Source organism: Rana temporaria, chromosome 6 (genome assembly GCF_905171775.1).
Source record: "Rana temporaria chromosome 6, aRanTem1.1, whole genome shotgun sequence".
In the NCBI taxonomy this organism is placed as follows: domain Eukaryota; kingdom Metazoa; phylum Chordata; class Amphibia; order Anura; family Ranidae; genus Rana; species Rana temporaria.
Genome location: NC_053494.1, coordinates 197,830,321 through 197,852,584, shown reverse-complemented (window position 1 = coordinate 197,852,584; position 22,264 = coordinate 197,830,321). Strand labels below are relative to the sequence as shown.

At 44.7% G+C, this 22,264-nt stretch overlaps 1 protein-coding gene across 1 annotated transcript in view; it reads left to right on the top strand.

The window, feature by feature from the left end:
- Nucleotides 1-22,264, top strand: part of THSD7B (thrombospondin type 1 domain containing 7B) — a 714,750-nt gene that overhangs the window by 597,518 nt on the left and 94,968 nt on the right. The window contains 1 exon segment of the mRNA XM_040358054.1: nt 15,039-15,180. Within this exon segment, the coding sequence (XP_040213988.1) occupies nt 15,039-15,180 (142 nt within the window).

The window sequence follows — 22,264 nt, the reverse complement described above, 5'->3', positions numbered from 1 at the left end:
ATGGGGGCACATGTGTGGGCTCGATCCTGAGCCATGCTGCCTGTGCCCATTGACAGACACAGCGCCGACCCCAGCTCCTTCACAGGATTTGATTGGCAGTAGCAAGAGCCAATGGCTCCCGCTGCTGTCCCTCTGTCCTGTGAGGAGAGGGAGAGTGGAAAGATGCTCTCAGGCACAGCGCTGGATTGAGATCAGGCTCAGATAAGTTTAGGAAGGGGCTGGGGGGATCCTGATTACAGAATGTGTCCATTTACACCTGGCTATCTCCGAACCAATCTGATCTACTAAAAACAACTAGAAGGGGATCTGTTCCCCTCTGTCTGGCTGGATTGGATCGGAGGGCAGTCGGCTATGAACAGAAAGTTGGTCCATTTACATCTAACCGCCCATAGAGCAGAGTGGGCCATGTCCACGTCCACTCTGCATAAGCGGAGCAGACATGGACCTGTTATCTGTCCGCTCTGCTCAGATCAGCAGGGAATCACTGGACAGATCCCCTGCTGAGCAAAACTGGATCTGGCCCGTGTGACAGGGGCCTACAAGAGTCTTTGCACAATGTATTGATTACAGTTGCAATGTTTTGCAGGCCTTTAATTTGAAAATCCTATAAATGTACCATATATACTCGAGTATAGGCAGAGTTTTTCAGCACATTTTTTTGTGCTGAAAACGCCCCCCTCGGCTTATCGGCCGTAGGTCCCTTAGACCCCAAACTTGGCACACATGTAGCCCCACTCTTCCTCTACAAGTGTGTAAAGTCTGGGAGACCTACGGCCAGGGAGCACTAATTTTTCAAAATCGGGCACCCCTTCAATAGACTCCCATGTTAAATGGTAATTTCTTCGGTGACTTTGGGGACCTGGTACTGGCCGGGTCTTAGGTCCCCTGGACCCGGAACTTGGCACACATGTAGCCCTATTTCTCCTCTATAGGTGTGCAAAGTTTGTTGTCTGGGGGACCTACGGCAATCAAATAAGGGCTCCCCTTCCATAGACTCCCATGTTAAGTCATACATACTAGGGGGAGTACAACTGGGGGGATCTGTAGTGGAGAAGGATCTGGGGGTTTTAGTTGATCATAAGCTCAATAATGGCATGCAATGCCAAGCTGCGGTTTCCAAAGCGAGCAAAGTCCTTTCTTGTATTAAGAGAGGTATGGACTCCCGAGACAGAGATATAATTTTGCCCCTGTACAAATCATTAGTAAGACCTCATCTGGAATATGCAGTTCAGTTTTGGGCACCAGTTCTCAAAAAGGATATTGGAGAACTGGAGAAAGTGCAGAGAAGAGCAACCAAACTGATAAGAGGCATGGAGGAGCTCAGCTATGAGGAAAGATTAGAAGAACTAAATCTATTCACTCTTGAGAAGAGGAGAATTAGGGGGGATATGATCAACATGTACAAATATATAAGAGGTCCATACAGTGTACTTGGTGTTGAGTTATTCACTTTACGGTCAACACTGAGGACAAGGGGGCACTCTTTACGTCTAGAGGAAAAGAGATTTCACCTCCAAATACGGAAAGGTTTTTTCACAGTAAGAGCTGTGAAAATGTGGAACAGACTCCCTCCAGAGGTGGTTCTGGCCAGCTCAGTAGATTGCTTTAAGAAAGGCCTGGATTATTTCCTAAATGTACATAAAATAACTGAGTACTAAGATTTGTAGGTAAAGTTGATCCAGGGTAAATCCGATTGCCTCTCGGGGATCAGGAAGGAATTTTTTCCCCTGCTGTAGCAAATTGGATCATGCTCTGCTGGGGTTTTTTGCCTTCCTCTGGATCAACTGTGGGTATGGAGTTGGGTGTATGGGATTGTATTGTGTTTTTTATTTTGTTTGTTTATTTTTTTGAGGTTGAACTGGATGGACTTGTGTCTTTTTTCAACCTGACTAACTATGTAACTATGTAAGTCAGTCTAGTCATGGGCACAGTGAGGCATGGGCACAGTGAGGCATGGGCACGGTGAGGCATGGACACAGTGAGGCATGCACATGTACACAGTGAGGCAAAGTGAAGCACAGTAAGGCACAGTGATGCATTCAGATGGACACCCTAGGCGTATACTTGAGTCAATACGTTTTCCCATTTTTTTGTGTAAAATTAGGTGACTCGGCTTATATTCGGGTCGGCTTATACTCGAGTATATACGGTAAATTTTTTAAGAATAATATTAGTGCATTTATTAAACTTTTTTAAAAGGTGGAATTTTCCTTTAATTTGGGCTTTTCTGTAGATCCTTTTGTGGTTTTAAACCTGGAGTTTGAAAGGAGAGATGCTTCAAATTTTGAAAATTGATTCCAACATTTTCTAATTAAGCCTCTTGAGTTAAAGTTTATTTTTAATCTGCGGTATAGCGCTGTGACATGTTTTATTTAATTTATAGTATAAATCCCCTGTGCCATTTACTAGATGGCTCAGCGGGGAGTATGCTAAAAAGTCCAGCGGGGCTTTTAATCATTAGCTCCATAATTGTGCTTAAACCACCTGGGGGTGAAATGGAGATGTAGTCCTATTCACTCATAGAGAGCAAAAAAGAGAAGAAACCGCTGACATATTATATGTACAGCAGTATCCAGACATGCTGATAGACCAATTAGCCCATCCAACTTGCCATTCTTCCTAATGGATTTTCTAAACTTAGACCCAGCACTGGCAAATTAATGCAGTAGTAGGATCCTTCCATTAGCATGAAATTTCACACGCCCATCTGATATCGAACATAATTCTGCAGCTACCAATCTATGACAACCCGACGCCAAGCAGGCGAGGTCTATGGCTAGGCTCACGTTTGTGAAATAGTGACATAGGCCCAAGGTGGCAAACCAAATGGAAGCAGGTTGATCTCAAATGTTTTAATCACATTACATATAAGGGCCCGGATTCACGTAGAGCGGCATATATTTGTGCGGGCGTAGCGCATCTCATATGCGTAACACAGAGAGGCAAGAACAGTATTCACAAAGCACTTGCTCCCTTTGTTGCGCCGGCGTAACGTAAATTGGCCGGCGTAAGCCCGCCTAATTCAAAGTAGGAAGGTAGTGGGCGTGATCTATTAAAATGAAGCGTGACCCCATGTAAATGAAGGGCCGAACGAACGGCGCATGCGCGCGCATGCTCAGAATCACGTTGCATATACTCCCTAAGATACGACGGCTCAATGCCTACGACGTAAACGTAACCTACGCCCAGCCCCATTCAAGTGCGACTTACGTAAACAACGTTAAATACGACGGCTGTTCCCTGGTCCATACCCTAACATGACTTACACCTGCTTTATGTGGCTTAACTTTACGCCGGACGTACGCCTTACGTAAACGGCGTAGATTACTGCGACGGGCGTAAGTACGTTCGTGAATCGGTGTATCTCGCTCATTTACATATTCGACACGTAAAACAATTTAAGCGCCCCTTGCGGCCAGCGTAAATATGCGCCCAAGATACGACGACGTAGGAGACTTACGTCGGTCGGATGGAGCCAAAATTCAGGCGTATCTTATTTTAAGAATCAGGCGCAGAGATACGACGGCGCATCTGTGCACTTACGCGGCATATCAGAAGATACGTCGGCGTAAGTGCTTTCTGAATCCGGCCCAAAGTGTATATACCCTCATTATGAACATCTTTTATTTGCTTCAATTTGATCTGTTGAATATACCAGTAGAAGCATTGTGTTATTATTTTTTATATAAGTTTAAAAAATCTGTTGACCCTGGTGGAAATTCAGTGCTGTCCCATATTTTTTGTACATTACCTGTGATATCCGAGTTTACTTAGCCCTTCTAGTTCTTATCATGAACTTGAGAATGATTAGCCCTTATGTAGTAGAAATATAAGAGTGGAGGGTTTGAGTAGATTAGCAAAAGTTAATGGGCAGGGCTGACACCACTAAAGCCTTGTACACCCGATCTGAATTTTCCGTGGATTTTGCCCTGAAGGGGCGTTGGTCATGAACTTGGTATGCATACACACGGCAGAATTTCTTTAGCCAGCATTCACCAAATCACATGGTTTTTCAGCTCTTTACCGCCAACTTTTCGGCAACTTCTGCTATTGTTGTCTGATCTTTAGCATTGGTTCTGAGCATGCGTGTTTGTACTTTGGATTTTGAATTGCAGAGCTTCCTTCAACCTCCCAGGTTCAGCTGTACATCGGCACTGTGTGGAAGTGGATCACACGTTTAACCATATATGCCTTAATCTCCACACCAGATCTCGTTGTGAGCCTTGAGACAGCTATTCTTAGTATTGGACCATGTTGTATACATAAAGAGAAGGAAGACTCATTGTGCAGTGCGTCCAAAAAATAATTATTTGTTTAATAAAATAAATGCACTTACAGCAATTAGATAAAAAATAAGTGGTAGAGAGAGGGGTCCGACTGTGGCTTACACCGCCAAGTACAGAGCACAGTAACATCTCAGCTCCTATCTCCTTCCGACGCGTTTCCCCGTATAAGGCTACATCTGGGATTGGGATAGCTTGCTCAAGGCTCACAATGAGAAAAAGTACACCTCTCATATTTATGTAAATATTTTATTATAACTTTTCATGTGACAACACTGAAGAAATGACACTTTGCTACAATGTAAAGTTGTGAGTGTACAGCTTGTATAACAGTGTAAATTTGCTGTTTCCTCAAAACAACTCAACACACAGCCAATTAATGTCTAAACCGCTGGCAAACAAAAGTGAGTACACCCCTAAGTGAAAATGTCCAAATTGGGCCCAAAGTGTCAATATTTTGTGTGGCCACCATTATTTTCCAGCACTGCCTTAACCTTCTTGGGCATGGAGGTCACCAGAGCTTCACAGGTTGCCACTGGAGTCCTCTTCCCCTCCTCCATGATGACATCACAGAGCTGGTGGATGTTAGAGACCTTGCGCTCCTCCACCTTCCGTTTGAGGAGCCCCAAAGAGGCTCAATAGGGTTTAGGTCTGGAGACATGCTTGGTCAGTCCATCACCTTTACCCTCAGCTTCTTTAGTAAGGCAGCGGTCACCTTGGAGGCGTGTTTTGGGTTGTTATCATGTTGGAATACTGCCCTGCGGCTCAGTCTCTGAAGGGAGGGATCATGCTCTGCCTCAGTATGTTAAGAATGTTCTCATCCAAGATTTTACAATACATGTCCCTGTTCATTGGCCCCTCAATGCAGCAAAGTCGGTCTGTACCTTTAGCAGAGAAACAGCCCCAAAGCATCATGTTTCCACCTCTGTGCTTGGCTGTAGGGATGGAATCTGTAGGGATGGAATCTAATCCAATGGATTTTTTCATCAGATATCCGATGAAGCTGACTTTCATCAGTCTTGCCTACACACCATCAGTCAAAAATCTGACCGTGTCCAACGCGGTGACGTAAAACACAACGACGTGCTGAGAAAAATTAAGTTCAATGCTTCCGAGCATGCGTCGACTTGATTCTGAGCATGCATGGATTTTTCTCCGATGGAGTTCCACACAGACGATCGTTTTTTTTCTATCAGTTTTTTATCCATAGGAAAATTTTAAAACATGTTCTATTTTTTTTCATCGATGGAAAACACACGATGGGGCCCACACACGATCGGTTTGTCCAATGAAAACGGTCCATCGGTCCGTTTTCATCAGACAAACCGATCGTGTGTACAGGGCTTTAGGGTCATAGTCAGCATTTTTCTTTCTCCAAACACGGCGAATCCAGTTATTACCAAAGAGCTAAATTTAGGTCTCATCCGACCACAGCGACTTTTCCCAATCCTTCTCTGAATCATTTCGATGTTCATTGGCATGACTTCACATGTGTGTTTTCGAGGAGGGGGACTCACTGTTTTTGGAGGAAGAAAAATGCTGATTATGAACCTAAAAACACCTTACCTGCAGTCAAGCTTGGATGTGGAGACATAGGGCCAGATTCTGGTACATCGTGCGTATCTCTGCGGCGGCGTAACGTATGTCATTTACGTTACGCCGCCGCAAGTTTTTCAGGCAAGTGCTTTATTCACAAAACACTTGCCTGTAAAGTTGCGGTGGCGTAGCGTAAAACACCCGGCGGAATTCAAATTCCGCGGGTAGGGGGCGTGTTTCATTTAAATGAAGCGCGTCCCCGCGCCGAACGAACTGTGCATGCGCCGTCCCTAAAATATCCCAGTATGCATTGCTCCAAATGACGTCGCAAGGACGTCATTGGTTTCGACCTGAACGTAAATGACGTCCAGCCCCATTCACGGACGACTTACGCAAACAACGTAACTTTTTAAATTTTCAACGCGGGAACGACGGCCATACTTAACATTGGCTGCGCCTCATATAGCAGGGGCAACTTTACGCCGGGAAAAGCCTAACGTAAACGTCGTAACTTTACTGCGTCGGCCGCGCGTACGTTCGGGAATTCGCGTATCTAGCTAATTTGCATACTCAACGCGGAAATCGACGGATGTGCCACCTAGCGGGGAAAAAAAAATTGCAGTTACGATCCGACGGTGTAAGAGACTTACGCCTGTCAGATCTAATGGATATCTATGCGTAACTGATTCTAAGAATCAGTCGCATAGATACGACGGCCTAGATTAGGACTTACGACGGCGTACATGGCGCTGCGCCGTCGTAGTCCTTTGAGAATCTGGGCCATTATGCTTTGGGGCTGTTTTTTTTTTCTGCTAAAGGTAGAGGCTGACTTTGCTGCATTGAGGGGCCAATAGATGGAGCCATGCAATGTAAAATCTTGGATGAGAACTTTCTTTCCTCAGCCAAAACACTGAAGGTGGGTCATGGATAGCATGACAAAGACCCAAAACATACCGCCAAGGCAACAAAGAAGCAGCTCAAGAAGAAGCACAAGTCATGGAATGGAATAGCCAGTCTCCAGACTTTAATCCGATAGAAAGGATGGGGAGCTGAAACTTCAAGTTACCAAGTGGCAGCCAAGAAACCTTAAGGGTTTAGAGAAGATCTGTAGAAAAAAGTGGACCAAAATCCATCCTGGGATGTGTGCAAACCTGGTCACTAACTACAGGAAACGTCTTACCTTAACAAGAGATTCTCCACCAAGTATTAAGTCATGTTTTGCTTGGGGATCAAATACTTTACTCACTTAAAGCGGTTGTAAAGGTTTGCTTTTGTATTTTCTAAATATCCTTTAAGCTAGTGCATTGTTGGTTCACTTACCTTTTCCTTCGATTTCCCTTCTAAATGTTTTTTTGTCTGAATTTCTCACTTTCTGTAAGCTTGCCCCCATCATCTGAGCCATTCTGGCTGGGGGTTAGTCAGCGTGCTTGCCCCCTCCCTTGGGACTACATCCCTGCGGGGAGATTCTGTGAACGTTCACAGGCACAGAGGCAGGGATGTAGTCCCAAGGGAGGGGGCGAGCACGCTGACTAACCCCAAGCCAGAATGGCTCGGATGATGGGGGCAAGCTTACTGAGGAGGAACAGGAAGTGAGAAATTCAGACAAAGAAAAACAACATTTAGAAGGGAAATCCAAGGAAAAGGTAAGTGAGCCAACAATGCAATAGCTTAAAGGAACCTACCGGTATTTACAGAATAAAAAACAAACCTTTACAACCCCTTTAAAGCGGAGTTCTGGCCACAATTTCACTTTTTAAATATAAATACCCCTGTAATACACAAGCTTAATGTATTCTAGTAAAGTTAGTCTGTAAACTAAGGTCCGTTTTGTTAGGTTGTTACAGCATTTAGACACTTTATAAAATAGAAATTGACTGGGGCCATCTTAAGTGTGGGCATCATGAAGCCAGACTGTATGACTTCCTGGATTTCAGCCTTGCAGATCTCGCACATGCTCAGTGCTGCACAAGCAGTGTAATAGGTTTCAGATCAGGTTTCAGCACCTGTACTATCCAAGTCACATGATTCTTCGAGACTGGGGAGTGCACAGACTCCTGGAAAGTTACACCCACTACATTCCCAGGAGTCTGTGCGGTGTAGGTTAAGCACCTAGGTGCAGGAAGAGGGAAGATGAACTATTCTGCCTAGCAACAACACTTTGAAGGCATCTAAAAAAAAAAAAATTTCTTAAAGGACTAATGACATTTTTTTAAAGCTACTGATGTAATGTTATATTTATGGGTGGAACTCCACTTTAACTGCAACTTCATTTATAGCATTTGTTTTATATGTTTTTTTGGGGGGGTTTTTGGTTCATATTCTGTCTCTATCATTTACAATGGCTTGCAGCATTCCTTTTCCATTTTTTTTCTGTAAATGGCTCTTTGTATTACGCTTCGATCCCTGGAATGACTGTTGGCTATGGAATGGAAAATATAAACTATAGACTATTAAATTCAAAGCCTGTGTTTTCTAAAAAGCTGAAAAGTACACGCTACCTCTATGTGATTATGCGTCACCACCTTCTTGGTCATAATTTTATATGAACAAGAACAAAAGTGAACTTTATGTAGTGATGTCGGATTTTACTGTCATTTTTAGCTGCATTTCTAAATAACCTTTACTGTGCTAAACAACCTTTAAGAGTAAGAAGACTTTTGTGACAAAAATTGTTTGATCCATTTAAAGGAGTTTATTGGGGATTTTGTTAAAGCGGTAGTAAAGTTACTGGAAAAAAGATGGTCCCCCTTCAGACTCATGTCATAATGATGAATTATGACAAACTTACCTATAAAATGGATCCCGGCAGTGGCTTCCGGGTTCACAGGCTCTGGGCATTTAAATGTCCGAGCCGCAATGACATCACTCCTGACACATACTTGAGTGTGATGTCCATTGAGAGCGCAGTGCGCATGCGATAGTGATGTCACAGGCTGCTGCTACACACAGTGCACATTTAGGAGATATCCGCGGTACCTACAGATAAGCCTTATAGGCTTTCCTGTAGGTACCAGACAAAAAGCGGAGTTTACTACCATTTTAACAAGGACATTTTTCCCCTATGGGTTGAAATAGGCAAAAATTGAATTCCTGGTTGAAAGGACCTTCACCTAGTGCAAGTTGGCAAAATAGGGCCTGGGACGTGGTTGTGATCTACCCATCACCTGCCTGCAATAGACGGGAAGCTTGTGATCGACAGGTTCCCGATCCCCGCCCAAGGTAATTCCCATGTGATGCTGAGCCTCCATGATTAAAAAAACTGAAACCCAGTGAATGGAATGGGTAGCCCAAGGGCTGTTGGGCTGGAAACAGGGCCGGGACAAGGGGTGGGCAGCTGCCCTGGGCATTGGGGTATCATGTGGGGTGGGGGGAACCTCAAGGAGATTTGGGGGAGGGTATTTGTGTTGGAAGGGGGGAAATGGGGGGAGGCAGGGGGTAAGTATTGTTCTAAGACGGGAAATGGGGGGGTAGTGCAAAGAATGGTAATCTAGAGAGATTTGTATTGGGAGTAGGGATGGGAGAAGATTTGTGCTTGGAAGGGGGATTTTGTGCTGGGATGGAGGGTGTAACGGTCAGGGGTTAACACCGTTTACGATATTCCATTCCACCAACCCATGACAGCTTATCCGACACTCCAACAATCCAGCAGACACAATCCATTGGATTTTCCCCAGAAACGAGACACACACAGCTCTGTCTCTGGTTCCAAAACGAATGAACACTTTAATGGTAAACTCAGCTTGTTATATACAGTTAGAAACCAAATCTGGACAATGACTAAACTCCACACACAACATCACACAAAGGGGTGCTAATGAGTCCCCCTCAATCCACATCTTAGACAGACTTTCTGACTCCGTGATAAGTTATTCTCACCTGCTGCATAATGCACATTCCTTTAGTAAACATAATTGACATGCTAATCCACTACACCTGAAAGGACAGACATCTGACCTTTCAGACTGCCAACACACATCTATCATCAATAGAACTTTCACACAATACAGTGTCATTAGCATACACAATGAAAGGTTCTTGAGAGGCAGACTTAATTAGCACAATAGACAATAGAATGCAAACACAGCAAGCTTTTATCACTACAGCCAGGTAGACTTTATTAGCACCTGTCCACACATGAATGAGTCACTCTGCTATTGACCTGTTGGGGTCAGAATTAACCACCTGTCATATTTCAAGATCTCCTGCAATACATGAATTATCATTACTGTCCCATCTCATGTAATCCGAGATATAATTTCTCAGTCATCCTATGCCCCTATTGGGCATAGGATGACCCTAGACATAAGAGTCATTGGTGAAGCTGGCACAGGAGTACCCCGCATCCTTCAAAAGTCTCTGGGTATCACGGGCCATTCCGTTACAGAGGAATTTGAAGTGTGGGGGAGGTAGAAGTGTATCGGGAGGGAAAAATTTAGGACTAGAGGTTTTGTAATAGGAGAGGGTGCATTTTTTTGTTGAAGGGGGGCATTTGACCTGAGGGGGGGTTGGGGGCAAGGATTTCTCCTGGGAGGGGGGATTTCAGCAGGGGGCAGATTTGTACTGGGAGGAGGGGGAATATGCTTAGGGGGTAAGCATGCAGATTAGCGTTTATTGTTTTTGTGGGGGGAATTTTGCTGATACATATAGCTCATATATCTTAGGGGGGGCAGAGTTTGGAATGTTCGCCCTGGGCTCTTAATGACCTTGTCCCAGTACTGGCTGGAAAGCAAAGAGCTAGATGATCCTGAATGTCCTTCAGCCAATAAATAATGCAGCTCTTTATGATTTGCTGCTGCTTCTAATGCACACTGGAATATATGAGCGCCCCCTAGAGGGCTGGTAAACAACAGGCTGGGCTCACAGCAACTGGGCAGAATGACTGTTGTTCTGAGGACTGCCAGCGCTAGACCTCAGAAGAAGGTAGAGGCTGAAGCATGAATAGGGTAAGTAAAAATGAAGAATATTTTCTTTTATATGGATTTGGGGAAAGGAAGGGAATCCATAGAGAAAATAATTGGTTTGGGGCTCTACTTTTAATGACACCCTACCAGTAATAAACATTTCTGTTTATTGTAACATATACATTTTGCTTGTGTGTTCATCAGTAGGACATTTATCGAGGAGACAGTTTTGGGCTTTTGATATTAACTGAGTGAAGGAATTACAAATTGTAATTAAATTACTGGAGAGGAGACAATGAAAGAGACATTGAAATATTGGCAAGTGCCAGTTTGTATTGGTAATCCCATCAATCAGATATTAGCAATTGGAAATTTAGCAAGTGGAGACACCTGCATTGCTGATAATAAGCCATTTTAGATGGATGCTGTCATATTTCGTGAAATGATGTCCATTTTCAATGACTGTATGATCTGGGATTTTAATTATCATAATGTCATATTGCCCTTGGTCTAAGAAAATTTCCAGAAAAATTGAATAATCTACCTTTCGACCTCCCAATATATCAATGGTCCCCCTACCAGAGCTCCTGGGCCTAAGTGAAATCAAATACACATTTTACCCATTACCCACGGGTGACATTGGGATTTGCAAAATTTAAAAGACTACAATGTCTTTTTAGAACAGGGGTCCAAACTTTCTAAAAGTTTACTGTCCTTCAGACTTTAGGGAGACTGGACCATGGCCAGTGGGAGTAGAAAATGTCCCATCATTGGTGTGGATGGGGGGAATAATGCCTCATCATTGGTGTCAGTGGAAGGAATAGTTTCACACTGTATTTAGTGTTTAATCATAGCTATGATTAAATACTAAATACAGTGTGAAACGCGTCAGCTCTGCCGGTATGCTGTGACATGTAGTGCTGTTTTTTTATCTTTGATTTTTACAATAAATGCAACTTTTGCTCGGAGTGCGGCTGTCCAGAAGAATCCTTTCTTTTGTTTTGCAATCTCATATGCATTTTTGATAGAAAAAAAAGTGCATTTTATATACATCTATATAGATCAGACTAACATGAGGGACAAATGAGGAGGAATGAGGGACAGGGGACATTGCTCCGAATCAGGGACAGTCCCCCGAAATCAGGGACAGTTGGGAGCTATGCGAGTGGCAGAGAGCTGAGCTCATCGCTGTGCTGCTTCTCCTTTCACTGTCAAATTGAATGCTAGGGCAGATCCAGGGTGACCAGGGCTCAGAGGAAGTAGGATTAACAATGTTATAAAACAATGAAATACAGTAACCTTGGAGGAAAGCTCTATTTCAGTGGTTCTCAACTCCTCAGGGCCCACTAACAGGCCAGGTTTGCAAGATAACTGAAACACATCAAAGGTGATACAATTTTCTGCTCAGTGATTGCAGCATTCTAGTATAATTTAATTAGCGCTGTAGTACCATTTTTACAGCATTCTAGAATGCATCTCCCCAAAGTAATACTTAAAATCTGGCCTGTTAGTGGGTCCTGAGGACAGGAGTTGAGAGCCACAGCTCCAGCTTGACGCTGACTATTGCAGCAAAGCTGGCTTTGCTATTTTATCCATTGATGTATATCAATTTTTTTTTATAGGGTATAAAAGAGAAGAGAGGCACCTCTAATGCAGCGTACACACGACCGTTTTTAATGACCTAGAAAAAACTAAGGGCCGGATTCAGGTAGCATAGCATAATGTTTTGCGGGCATAACGTATCGGAGATACGTTACGCCGCCGTAAATTAGGGCGCAAGTTCCGTATTCAGAAAGAACCTCCGGCGTAAGCCCGCCTAATTCAAATTTGGATGATGTGGGCGTGTTTTATTGAAATTTAGTGTGACCCCACGTATTTGAAGTTTTTACGAACGGCGTTCGTAAAAGAATCCCAGTGCGCATGCTCGAAATTCCGCCGCAAATCGTCAATGCTTTAGACGTGAACGTAACTTACGTACAGCCCTATTCGCGAACGACTTACTCAAACAACGTAAACATTTCAAAATTTGGCGCGGGAACGACGTCCATACTTAACATTGCGTACGCCTCATAATAGCAGGAGCAACCTTACGCCGAAAAAGCCTAACGTAAACGATGTAAAAAGATAGCGCCGGGCATACGTACATTTGTGAATCGGCGTATCTACCTAATTAGCATATTCCTCGCGTAAATCGACGGAAGCGCCACCTAGCGGCCAGCATAAATATGCAGCCTAAGATACTTACGCCAGTCGGATCTTAGGGAAATCTATGCGTAACTAATTCTATGAATCAGGCGCATAGATACGACGCCGCAACTCAGAGATACGCCGTCGTATCTGGAGATACGCCGTCGTATCTGGAGATACGCCGTTGTATCTCCTACCTGAATCCGGCCCTAAGTTTTGCTTAAGCAAAGCGCGGTGACGTACAACACATATGACGACACTATAAAGGGGAAGTTCCATTCAGATGGCGCCACCCTTTGGGCTTCTTTTGCTGATTTCATGTTAGTAAAAGTTTGGTGAGAGACGATTCGCGCTTTTCAGTCTTTGTGCTTTTCAGTCTGTTACAGCGTGACGAATGTGCTATCTCCATTACAAATGCTAGTTTTACCAGAACGAGCGCTCCCATCATAACTTGCTTCTGAGCAATGGGCGTTTTTTTCGCGCTAAAGCCTACACACGACTGTTTTTCACGACATGAAAAATGACAACGTGAAAAACGACGAGAAATATTAGAGCATGCTCTAAATTTTTAATGGCCGTTTTTCACGTCGAGAAAAATGCTCTGGAAGCCCACACACGATCGTTTTTAATGACCATTTAAAAAAATGGAATTTTTTACGTCATGAAAAACGATCGTGTGTACGCGGCATAAGTGTAGCAATAAGTTGTTAAATTTTGTACCTTCATTAAATGTAACCATATTGCTACACTTATGCCGTGTACACATGATCGGTTTTACAGATGAAAAAAGTCTGATGGACATTTTTCATCGGACAAACGGATCGTGTGTGGGCCCCATCGGTCTTTTTTCCATCGGTGTTAAAAAATAGAACATGTTTTAAATTTTTCCGCTGGAAAAAAAACAATAGTAAAAACCGATCGTCTGTGTGGAATTCCATCGTAGAAAAATCCATGCATGCTCAAAATCAAGTCGACGCATGCTCGGAAGCATTGAACTTAATTTTTCTCAGAATGTCGTAGTGTTTTACGTCACCGTGTTTTGGACGGTCAGAATTTAGTCTCATAGGGCCAGATTCACAAAGAACTTACGGCGGCGTATCTATTGATACGCCGCGTAAGTTCTACGATGCGCCGTCGTATCTTTGTTTTGTATCCACAAAACAAGATACGCCTGAATGTGGGCTAGATCCGACTGACGTACGTTTAAGTACGCCGTCGGATCTTAGGTGCATATTTACGCTGGCCGCTAGGTGGCGCTTCCGCGTCGAGTATGCAAATTAGCTAGATACGCCGATCCTCAAACGTCCGCCCGGCGCATTTTTTATACGTCGTTTACGTAAGGCTTTTTTCGGCGTAACGTTACCCCTGCCTTTATGAGGCGTACGCAATGTTAAGTATGGACGTCGGGACAGCGTCAAATTTTCCGTTGTTTGCGTAAATCGTTCGCGAATAGGGCTTTGCGTAAGTTACGTTCACGTCGAAAGCATTGACTATTTGTGACGTGATTTCGCGCATGCGCACTGGGATGCCCCCACAGACGGCGCATACGCCGTTCGTTCAAAACGTCAATCATGTCGGGTCACGATTCATTAGCATAAAACACGCCCACCTCTTCACAATTTGAATTAGGCTCGCTTACGCCGGCACATTTACGCTACGCTGCCGTAACTTAGGACGCAAGTGCTTTGTGAATACAGCACTTGCCTCTCTAAGTTGCGGCAGCGTAGCGTAAATGAGATGCGCTACGCCGGCCTATATATGCACGGATGTACGTGGATCTGGCCCATAGTGTGTATGCAAGACTGATGAAAGTCAGCTTTATCGGATTTCCGATGAAAAAATCCATCGGTTTTTAGACCATCGGAATTCTGATCGTGTGTACAGGGCTTTAGAGGCGCCTCTCTTCTCTTTTATACTCAGATGTGACATGATGCTACTCTTATATCAAGACATCGCTTGTAAATCAAGGCAAAATTTATTAAAAAATTTTGCTTGTCTTGCAAAACACTCTCAAAGCAAGTTACTCTCAAACCAAGGTTTTACTGTATTTCAGTCCACATTGCTGGGTACTGTGAACATTGAATGTGTTAGTCGAGGTATTAAGTCTTCTAATGCCTCTTCTTTCCCCCAGTCGTGTGACTCTTCTTCGGTGCGGTCAAGGACAAGATTTCCTCTGAGGATTCCCGCGAATGGGAAGACGTGTCCCGAGGCTTCTCAGACCGAGCCGTGCGTCCTGAACACCAACTGCTTCCACTATGACTATAATGTCACAGGTACGTCCGCACCTCGCGGTCATTCTAATCTGCTCTAAGACAGCCTAATGATTTCCTCTGGAGACTCCCTGTACTCGCCATTGTGGTTCACTCTTTAATGTACCCATTAATTATTCATCCATTTTATTCTCCTTCTGATCGAAAAAAAAAAAAAAAGTTCTGTTACTGACTTGGGATCGGGGCAGGATTTATGACATGAAATGAAATGGTATAATGATCTGAGCTGTCAGCAGTACAGAACTTCTGCACACGTATGCAGATCTCCATAGCACATCGGTAACACAATCTTTGTGCCGTGCAAAGGTGGCAAGTCAGCATTTTAGGGGAACGCATTGGCTGGGTGTTTAGCTCATTAGCCTTGTAGCACTGGAGTTCTAAAATAGATCCCCTCTAGGGAAGGCATCTACATGGGGGCAGATTCAGGTACCTGCGCGCCTAGTTACGGCAGCGCAGCGTATTGTATTTACGCTACGCCGACGCAACTTACAGTAGCAAGTGCAGTATTCACAAAGCACTTGCTCCGTAAGTTGCGGCGGCGTAGCGTAAATGGGGCCGGCGTAGGCCCGCGTAATTCAAATGTGGAAGGGGGGGGCGTGTTTTATGCTAATGTGTGATGACCTGACGTGATTGACGTGTTTTACAAACGGCGCATGCGCCGTCCGTGTACATATCCCAGTGTGCATTGCTCTCAAGTACGCCGCAACAACGTATTGGTTTCGACGTGAACGTAAATTACATCCAGCCCTATTCGCGAACGACTTACGCAAACGACGTAAAAAATTAGCGGGAACGACGTCCATACTTAACATTGGCTGCGCCTCCTAACAGCAGGAGCAGCGTTACGCCGAAAAAGCCTTACGCAAACGACGTAAAAAACTACCGCCGGGCGCACGTACGTTTGTGAATCGGTGTAACTAGGTAATTTGCATACTCTACGCCGAAAACGACGGGAGCGTCACCTAGCGGCCAGCGTGAGAATGCACCCTAAGATACGACGGCGTAAGAGACTTATTTGTCGTATCGTATCTAGGCTAATGTCGGCGTATCTTGCTTTCTGAATACAGAAAGAAGATACACCGGCGCAGATTTGAATTTACGCGGCGTATCTATAGATACGTTGGCGTAAATTCTTTCTGAATCTACCCCATGGAGTTTGTATGCTTTCTCTGTGTTGGTGTGGTTTAATTGGCGACTGAGTTTCCAAAGTGAAAAATAAAAGCCTGAGAAAGTTTCAATGTGATGCAATAAAAAAAAACACAGTACGGCCTCATGCCCACGGGCGTTATAAAAAACGGGCCGTAAAGCTAGAACCGACGCCAGGAAAAAAGCGGCGCTAAAAATGCAATTTTTTTTTTTATCAGCGTTTTGCATTGTCGTCAATGCACGTTTAGACGTGCTGGCTTTCAGCTGTGTTTCTCTGCCTCTGTTCAAAATCAATGGTTCCCTATGGGATCCCATTGATTTGAATAGAAGTCGCACCAGAACCCTTCAAGATCCTGGGGGAAGGGAAATCCTGGGGGATTTTCCAAATGAAAAAAAAATGGCGTGAGGTCCCCCCCCCCCCCAGATTGTGGATTTTAAGGGGAACACCCACGCCAATAAAATGGTGTGGGGGTGCCCCCTATGATCCATACCCTTATCTGGGCACGCAGCACAGTAGGTCAGGAAAAGGGGGGAGAGGAGTGAGCGCCCCCCCTCATCCTGGACCATACCAGGTGATATTGCCTCAACATGGGGGGGTGGGTGCTTTGACATAGGGGTTCCCCTTAAAATCCATACCAGACCGAAGGGTCTGGTATTGTCCTGGGGGAGGGGGCCTCCCGCCAATTGTCACACAAGTCGCACCGCGACTCATCATGAGCCGACTTCTATTCAAATCAATGGGATCCTTTTTTTTACATTTTTTAATTGGATATGTTTTATAGCAGAAAGTACAAAATATTTTTTTTTTCAAAATAGTTTTTTTTTTGTTTAAAGCGCAAAAAAAAAAAAAAAACGCAGCGGTGATCAAATATCATCAAAAGAAAGCTCTATTTGTGGGGAAAATAAAAAGGACAACATTTTTATTTGGGTAGAGTTGCCATTTAAAGTAACGCAGTACCATATTGTAAAAAAAAATCCTGGTCATGAAGGGGGGTAAATCTTCTGGCGCTTATGTGGTTAATTTAAAGAGATTCCTGCTTACTTCCTGTTGTATCTACAGGACAGGAAGTGAAGGTAGCTCTCCCCAGTGGAACACATTTAGCAAGGAAACCTGGTGAGAGTTTTGACACACCCCTACTTCATCTAATATTAAAATTAAGAAAGTAGTTTTGGCTTTAGATATACGTAAAAAAAAAAAACATTAAACACAGATGTGTACGGTTTTTATTTGAACAAGTTAGAAAAATAAAGTCTTTGAAAAGAATTGTTATCCCGAGTACCTTGCGTAGTCAGCGGCGTGACGCTTAACAGTCCGTATTAATATGCTTTATGTATTCAACATATAAAATAACCGATATCATTTTTACTATCTGTATAGTCATTAACCAGTTTAATGATGCAGCTTGAGAAGAATTATTAATTGCACATATTTTAATACCCATAAATATACATAATACATGCATCATTACGTATTGTCTATGGCACATTAATAATCTTCCACATCATAAAAAACATTGACTGTGAAACTTGATTATTGTAATCCTGCATTATTCGGTACAAGCTGCATTCTTCATTGCACTACAGCACATATGTCAAACACAAGGCCTACGGGCCGAATCTGACCCGCCGAGGCCTTGTCATGTGGCCCCACCCAGTTTTGCAGCCGAAATGTGGCGGAACTCCATTCCACCACCTCTGGCACTCACTCTCTGTTCCTGCTCTCTGCTGTCACTTTACAATGGACAGCTTTGCCGACCTCCCTGCACTCTATACACAGCACACCCCTGGGTTCTGCATTCTGTATGTAGCACACCCCTGAACACTGCACTCTGCGCATAAGGCATCCCTGGAACTGCACTCTATACATAGCACGCCCCTACACTCTGCACACGGTGCGAGGCACACCCCTGAACTATACACTCTGTATAAAGCATACTTCTAGAGTCTGAAACTACACTGTGTACGTAACACACTCCTGAACACTACACTGTACGTAACACACCCCTGAAACTGCACTCTGTATGTAACGCACTCCTGAACTCTGCACTGTATGTAACGCACCCCTAAGGGCTCATTTACACTTGCTTCGACTTCAACAAGACTTTAACAAGGCTTCAACAAGGCTTCGGACAGGCTTTGTTAAAGCTCTCTGAACCCTAGTTAAAGCTCCTGTCACTAAATAAAATGGTTAGCTTTCAGTCCTGTTAACACCTTGCTTTTGCTTTTCTTTTGCTTTGCTTTGCTTCAGCTTCGCTTCAGAAATGATACCCCATTTGCTTACGTTCCATTTGGAAAGAATCCACATCACTTCCTTTGCATGTAATGAGGGGCAGATATCCCCCGTAGGAACGCAGATGGCAATTATAAAAATGTAGAAGATCTAATCCTTGCCGGTGACTTGTCGGTATGGTTCCTCTATCGAGATGGTTCCTGTAAGGACTGCGCAGGTGAAATCCTTGCCGACGGAAATCTCCGAACCTCGGCCGGCATCCAGGCTCATTCCTTAACATCCCTGTGGATTGGAGGATGTTAAAAAAAGAGCCAGGAGGCCGAGCGAGCGTAGCGAGCCATCCGAGCGAAGCGAGGACGTGAGGCCGACTAGCCACTTACCTCAAATTCCTTCGTCGCCCTGGATGTTCGGTGACTTCCGTCAGCAAGGATTGCGCCTGCGCAGTCCTTACAGGAACCATCTCGATAGCCGGAACCATATCGTCAGATCACCGGCTGTATCAAAAACTAAATGTGTTTTGGTCGGAGTTGGGCTTAAATTAGTATTTTAGGTTTACTGGTCCTTTAATCCTGAAATCTAATATACCATTTTGTAAGAGGTAGCCTTCTTCCAGCCTGACCCCTTTCTAATGACAGCTTATTATTCTCATATTAGGAAGCAGTTTCAATATTCAATGTTTGCATAGAATTTTTTTTTGTATCTTACAATGTAACACAGACGTTTAATTAAAATGCAAATTGCTATAATTTAATTATAAAACGATAAAATGTAATTAATTTAGTGGAAATTGAGGTAATTATTTAATTATGGGTACTCTCCCATCCATTACCCTCCGCTGTGATGATGAGAATTAGGAATATCTCTGGCATGCAGTACACACTGGAACATGTAGTTCAGTTGCAGCTGTTGTGGCACAGGTTGGCACAGGTTGTCTGAGTCTTCCTGGGAGCCGCCTGTCCGCGGACACCCTGACTTTCCTGGCGCATGACTGCCAAGTTTCTGACACTACATAGAGGGACACTTTTAGTGCCAGGATTATGGGGCAAAAGGTGCAACCGGCACATCTGTGGTCACACATCTACCAATTCACAAAACACACATCCTTATTCATTTACAGATCTGTGTAACAAGAAAAAGGTGACCTAACCACATTGTGCCCGTGCTATAGCTGAGAGACGGGTACAGCAGGGCTCTCCAGTTCTGGGAAGACGTTCATGGATGTCCCCATGTGCATGTCCATTGGAGCCGGCTGATTACAGATTCACAGTAAAGGGCCAATCACAGTGGCCTTTTACCATGTGATCAGCTGTGTCCAGTCACAGGAGGTCACATGAAAATAGACTTGTCAGTTATCGGCGTTTCTCTGTGTGAGGAAAGGAGCGCTGATAACCGTCAAGTCTGATAGGGGAGAGTGAGTACGTTTATACTGATAAACAGGGCACTGATCATCAGTGTCCATATAATCAGTGCAGCCCTATCAGTGCCCTATCACTGCAACTTATGAGTGCCCATCAGTGCAGCTTATCAGTGCCCATCAGTGTTGCCTCCTCATTAGTGCCGCCTCATCGGTGCCACTTCATTATTTCCCATCAATGCTGTCTCATCAGTGCCCATCAGTACAGTCCCATCTGTTCCCTTCAGTACAGCCCCATCCATGCCCATCAGTACAGCCTCATCTGTGCCCATAAGTGCAGCCTCATCCGTGCTCATCAATGCAGCCTCATCTTTGCTCATCAGTGCAGCCTCATCCATGCCTATCAGTATAGCCTCATCCATGCCCATCAGTGCAGCCTCATCCATGCCCATCAGTGCAGCCTCATCCATGCCCATCAGACATCCTCATCCATGCCCATCAGTACAGCTTCATCAGTGCCGCCTCATCAGTGCCACCTCATTAGTTCCCATCAGTGCTGTCTCATCTGTGTCCATCAGTGCAGCCTCATCTGTGCCCATCAGTGAAGCCTCATCCGTGCCCATCAGTGCAGCCTCATCAGTGCCCATAAGTACAGCCTGATCGGTGCCCATCAGTGCAGCCTCATCCATGCTCATCAGTACAGCCTCATCTGTGCCCATCAGTACAGCCTCATCTGTGCTCATCAGTGGAGCCTCATCCATGCCCATCAGTGGAGCCTCATCCATGCCCATCAGTGGAGCCTCATCCATGCCCATCAGTACAGCCTCATCAGTGCCCATCAGTGCCGCCTCATCAGTGCCACCTCATTAGTTCCCATCAGTGCTGTCTCATCAGTGTCAATCAGTGCAGCCTCATCTGTGCCCATCAGTGCAGCCTCATTGGTGCAAATCAGTGCAGTCTCATCAGTGCCCATAAGTACAGCCTGATCCATGCCCATCAGTAAAGTCTCATCCGTGCCCATCAGTACAGCCTCATCCATGCCCATCAGTGCACCCTCATCAACGCACTTCAGGGAAGAAGAAAATTACTTAATCATGCAACACTGTACCCAAATAATATATATTTTTTTTAAATGTTGCAAATAAGTAAATAAGTTCTTCTTCACTGATATGCACTGATAGGTGGTACTGATAGGTGATACTGATAGGTGGTACTGATGGGGCTGCACTGATATTCAGTGTAAATGATGTGCTGACAGGATTACCAGTTATTGGCTCTCCTTGTCTTCCCACAGACACAGCGTGGGAGGAAAGGACGGCCAATAACCGGCAAGTCTGTTTACATGCTATTAGATCGTAAGCTCTTCTGAGCAGGGCCCTCCTAATCCTCTTGTATTTTATTGTTATTATAACTGTATTGTCTCCCTTTTATATTGTAAAGCGCTGCGTAAATTGTTGGCGCTATATAAATCCTGTATAATAATAATAATGTAATCAGCTCTGTTTGGACACAGCTGATCACATGGTAAAGGGCTGCTGTGATTGGCCCTCTGTATGTTTTGTTTTTGGGTTTATTACTGCTTTAATTACACTTTTTTTTTCCCTCTAACTATTGTTTTACATCTTCCTGGAGTACAGCACAATATTATAACCCAGCAGGGGAAGGCACCTTGTCACAAAGTAGTATGTTAATTGTAAGACTTCATAGGCTGTGCCGACAATTACCATAATATAGTTTCAGAGGCGTTGCTAGGGGGTGCGGGGGGTGCGGTCCGCACCGGGTGACACCCGCTAGAGTGGTGACACCATCCCGTTTTTTTATTTTTTTTTAGCTGACATGCCCAGCCTGCCCTGTGCAATCCCAGCCTGCCCTGTACCACCCCAGCCTGCACTGTGCCACCCCAGCCTGCCCTGTATCACCCAGCCTGCCCTGTACCACCCCAAACAGCCCTATACCACCCCAGCTTGCCCTGTACCCCCCAAACAGCCCTATACCACCCCAGCCTGCCCTGTACCACCCCAGCCTGCCCTGTGCCACCAAAGCCTGCCCTGTACCACCCAGCCTGCCCTGTACCACATCAAACTTTCCCATGCCACCCCAACTTGCCCTGTGCCACCCTAACTTGCCCTGTACCATCCCAATCTGCCCTATGCCACCATAACTTGCCCTATACCACCCCAACCTGCCCAATGCCACCATAACTTGCCCTGTACCACCCCAACCTTTCCCATGCCATCCCAACTTGCCCTATGCCACCCTAACTTGCACTATACCACCCCAAACTGCCCTGTACCACCCTAACTTGCCCTATACCACACCAACCTGCCCTATGCAACCCTAACTTGCCCTATACCACC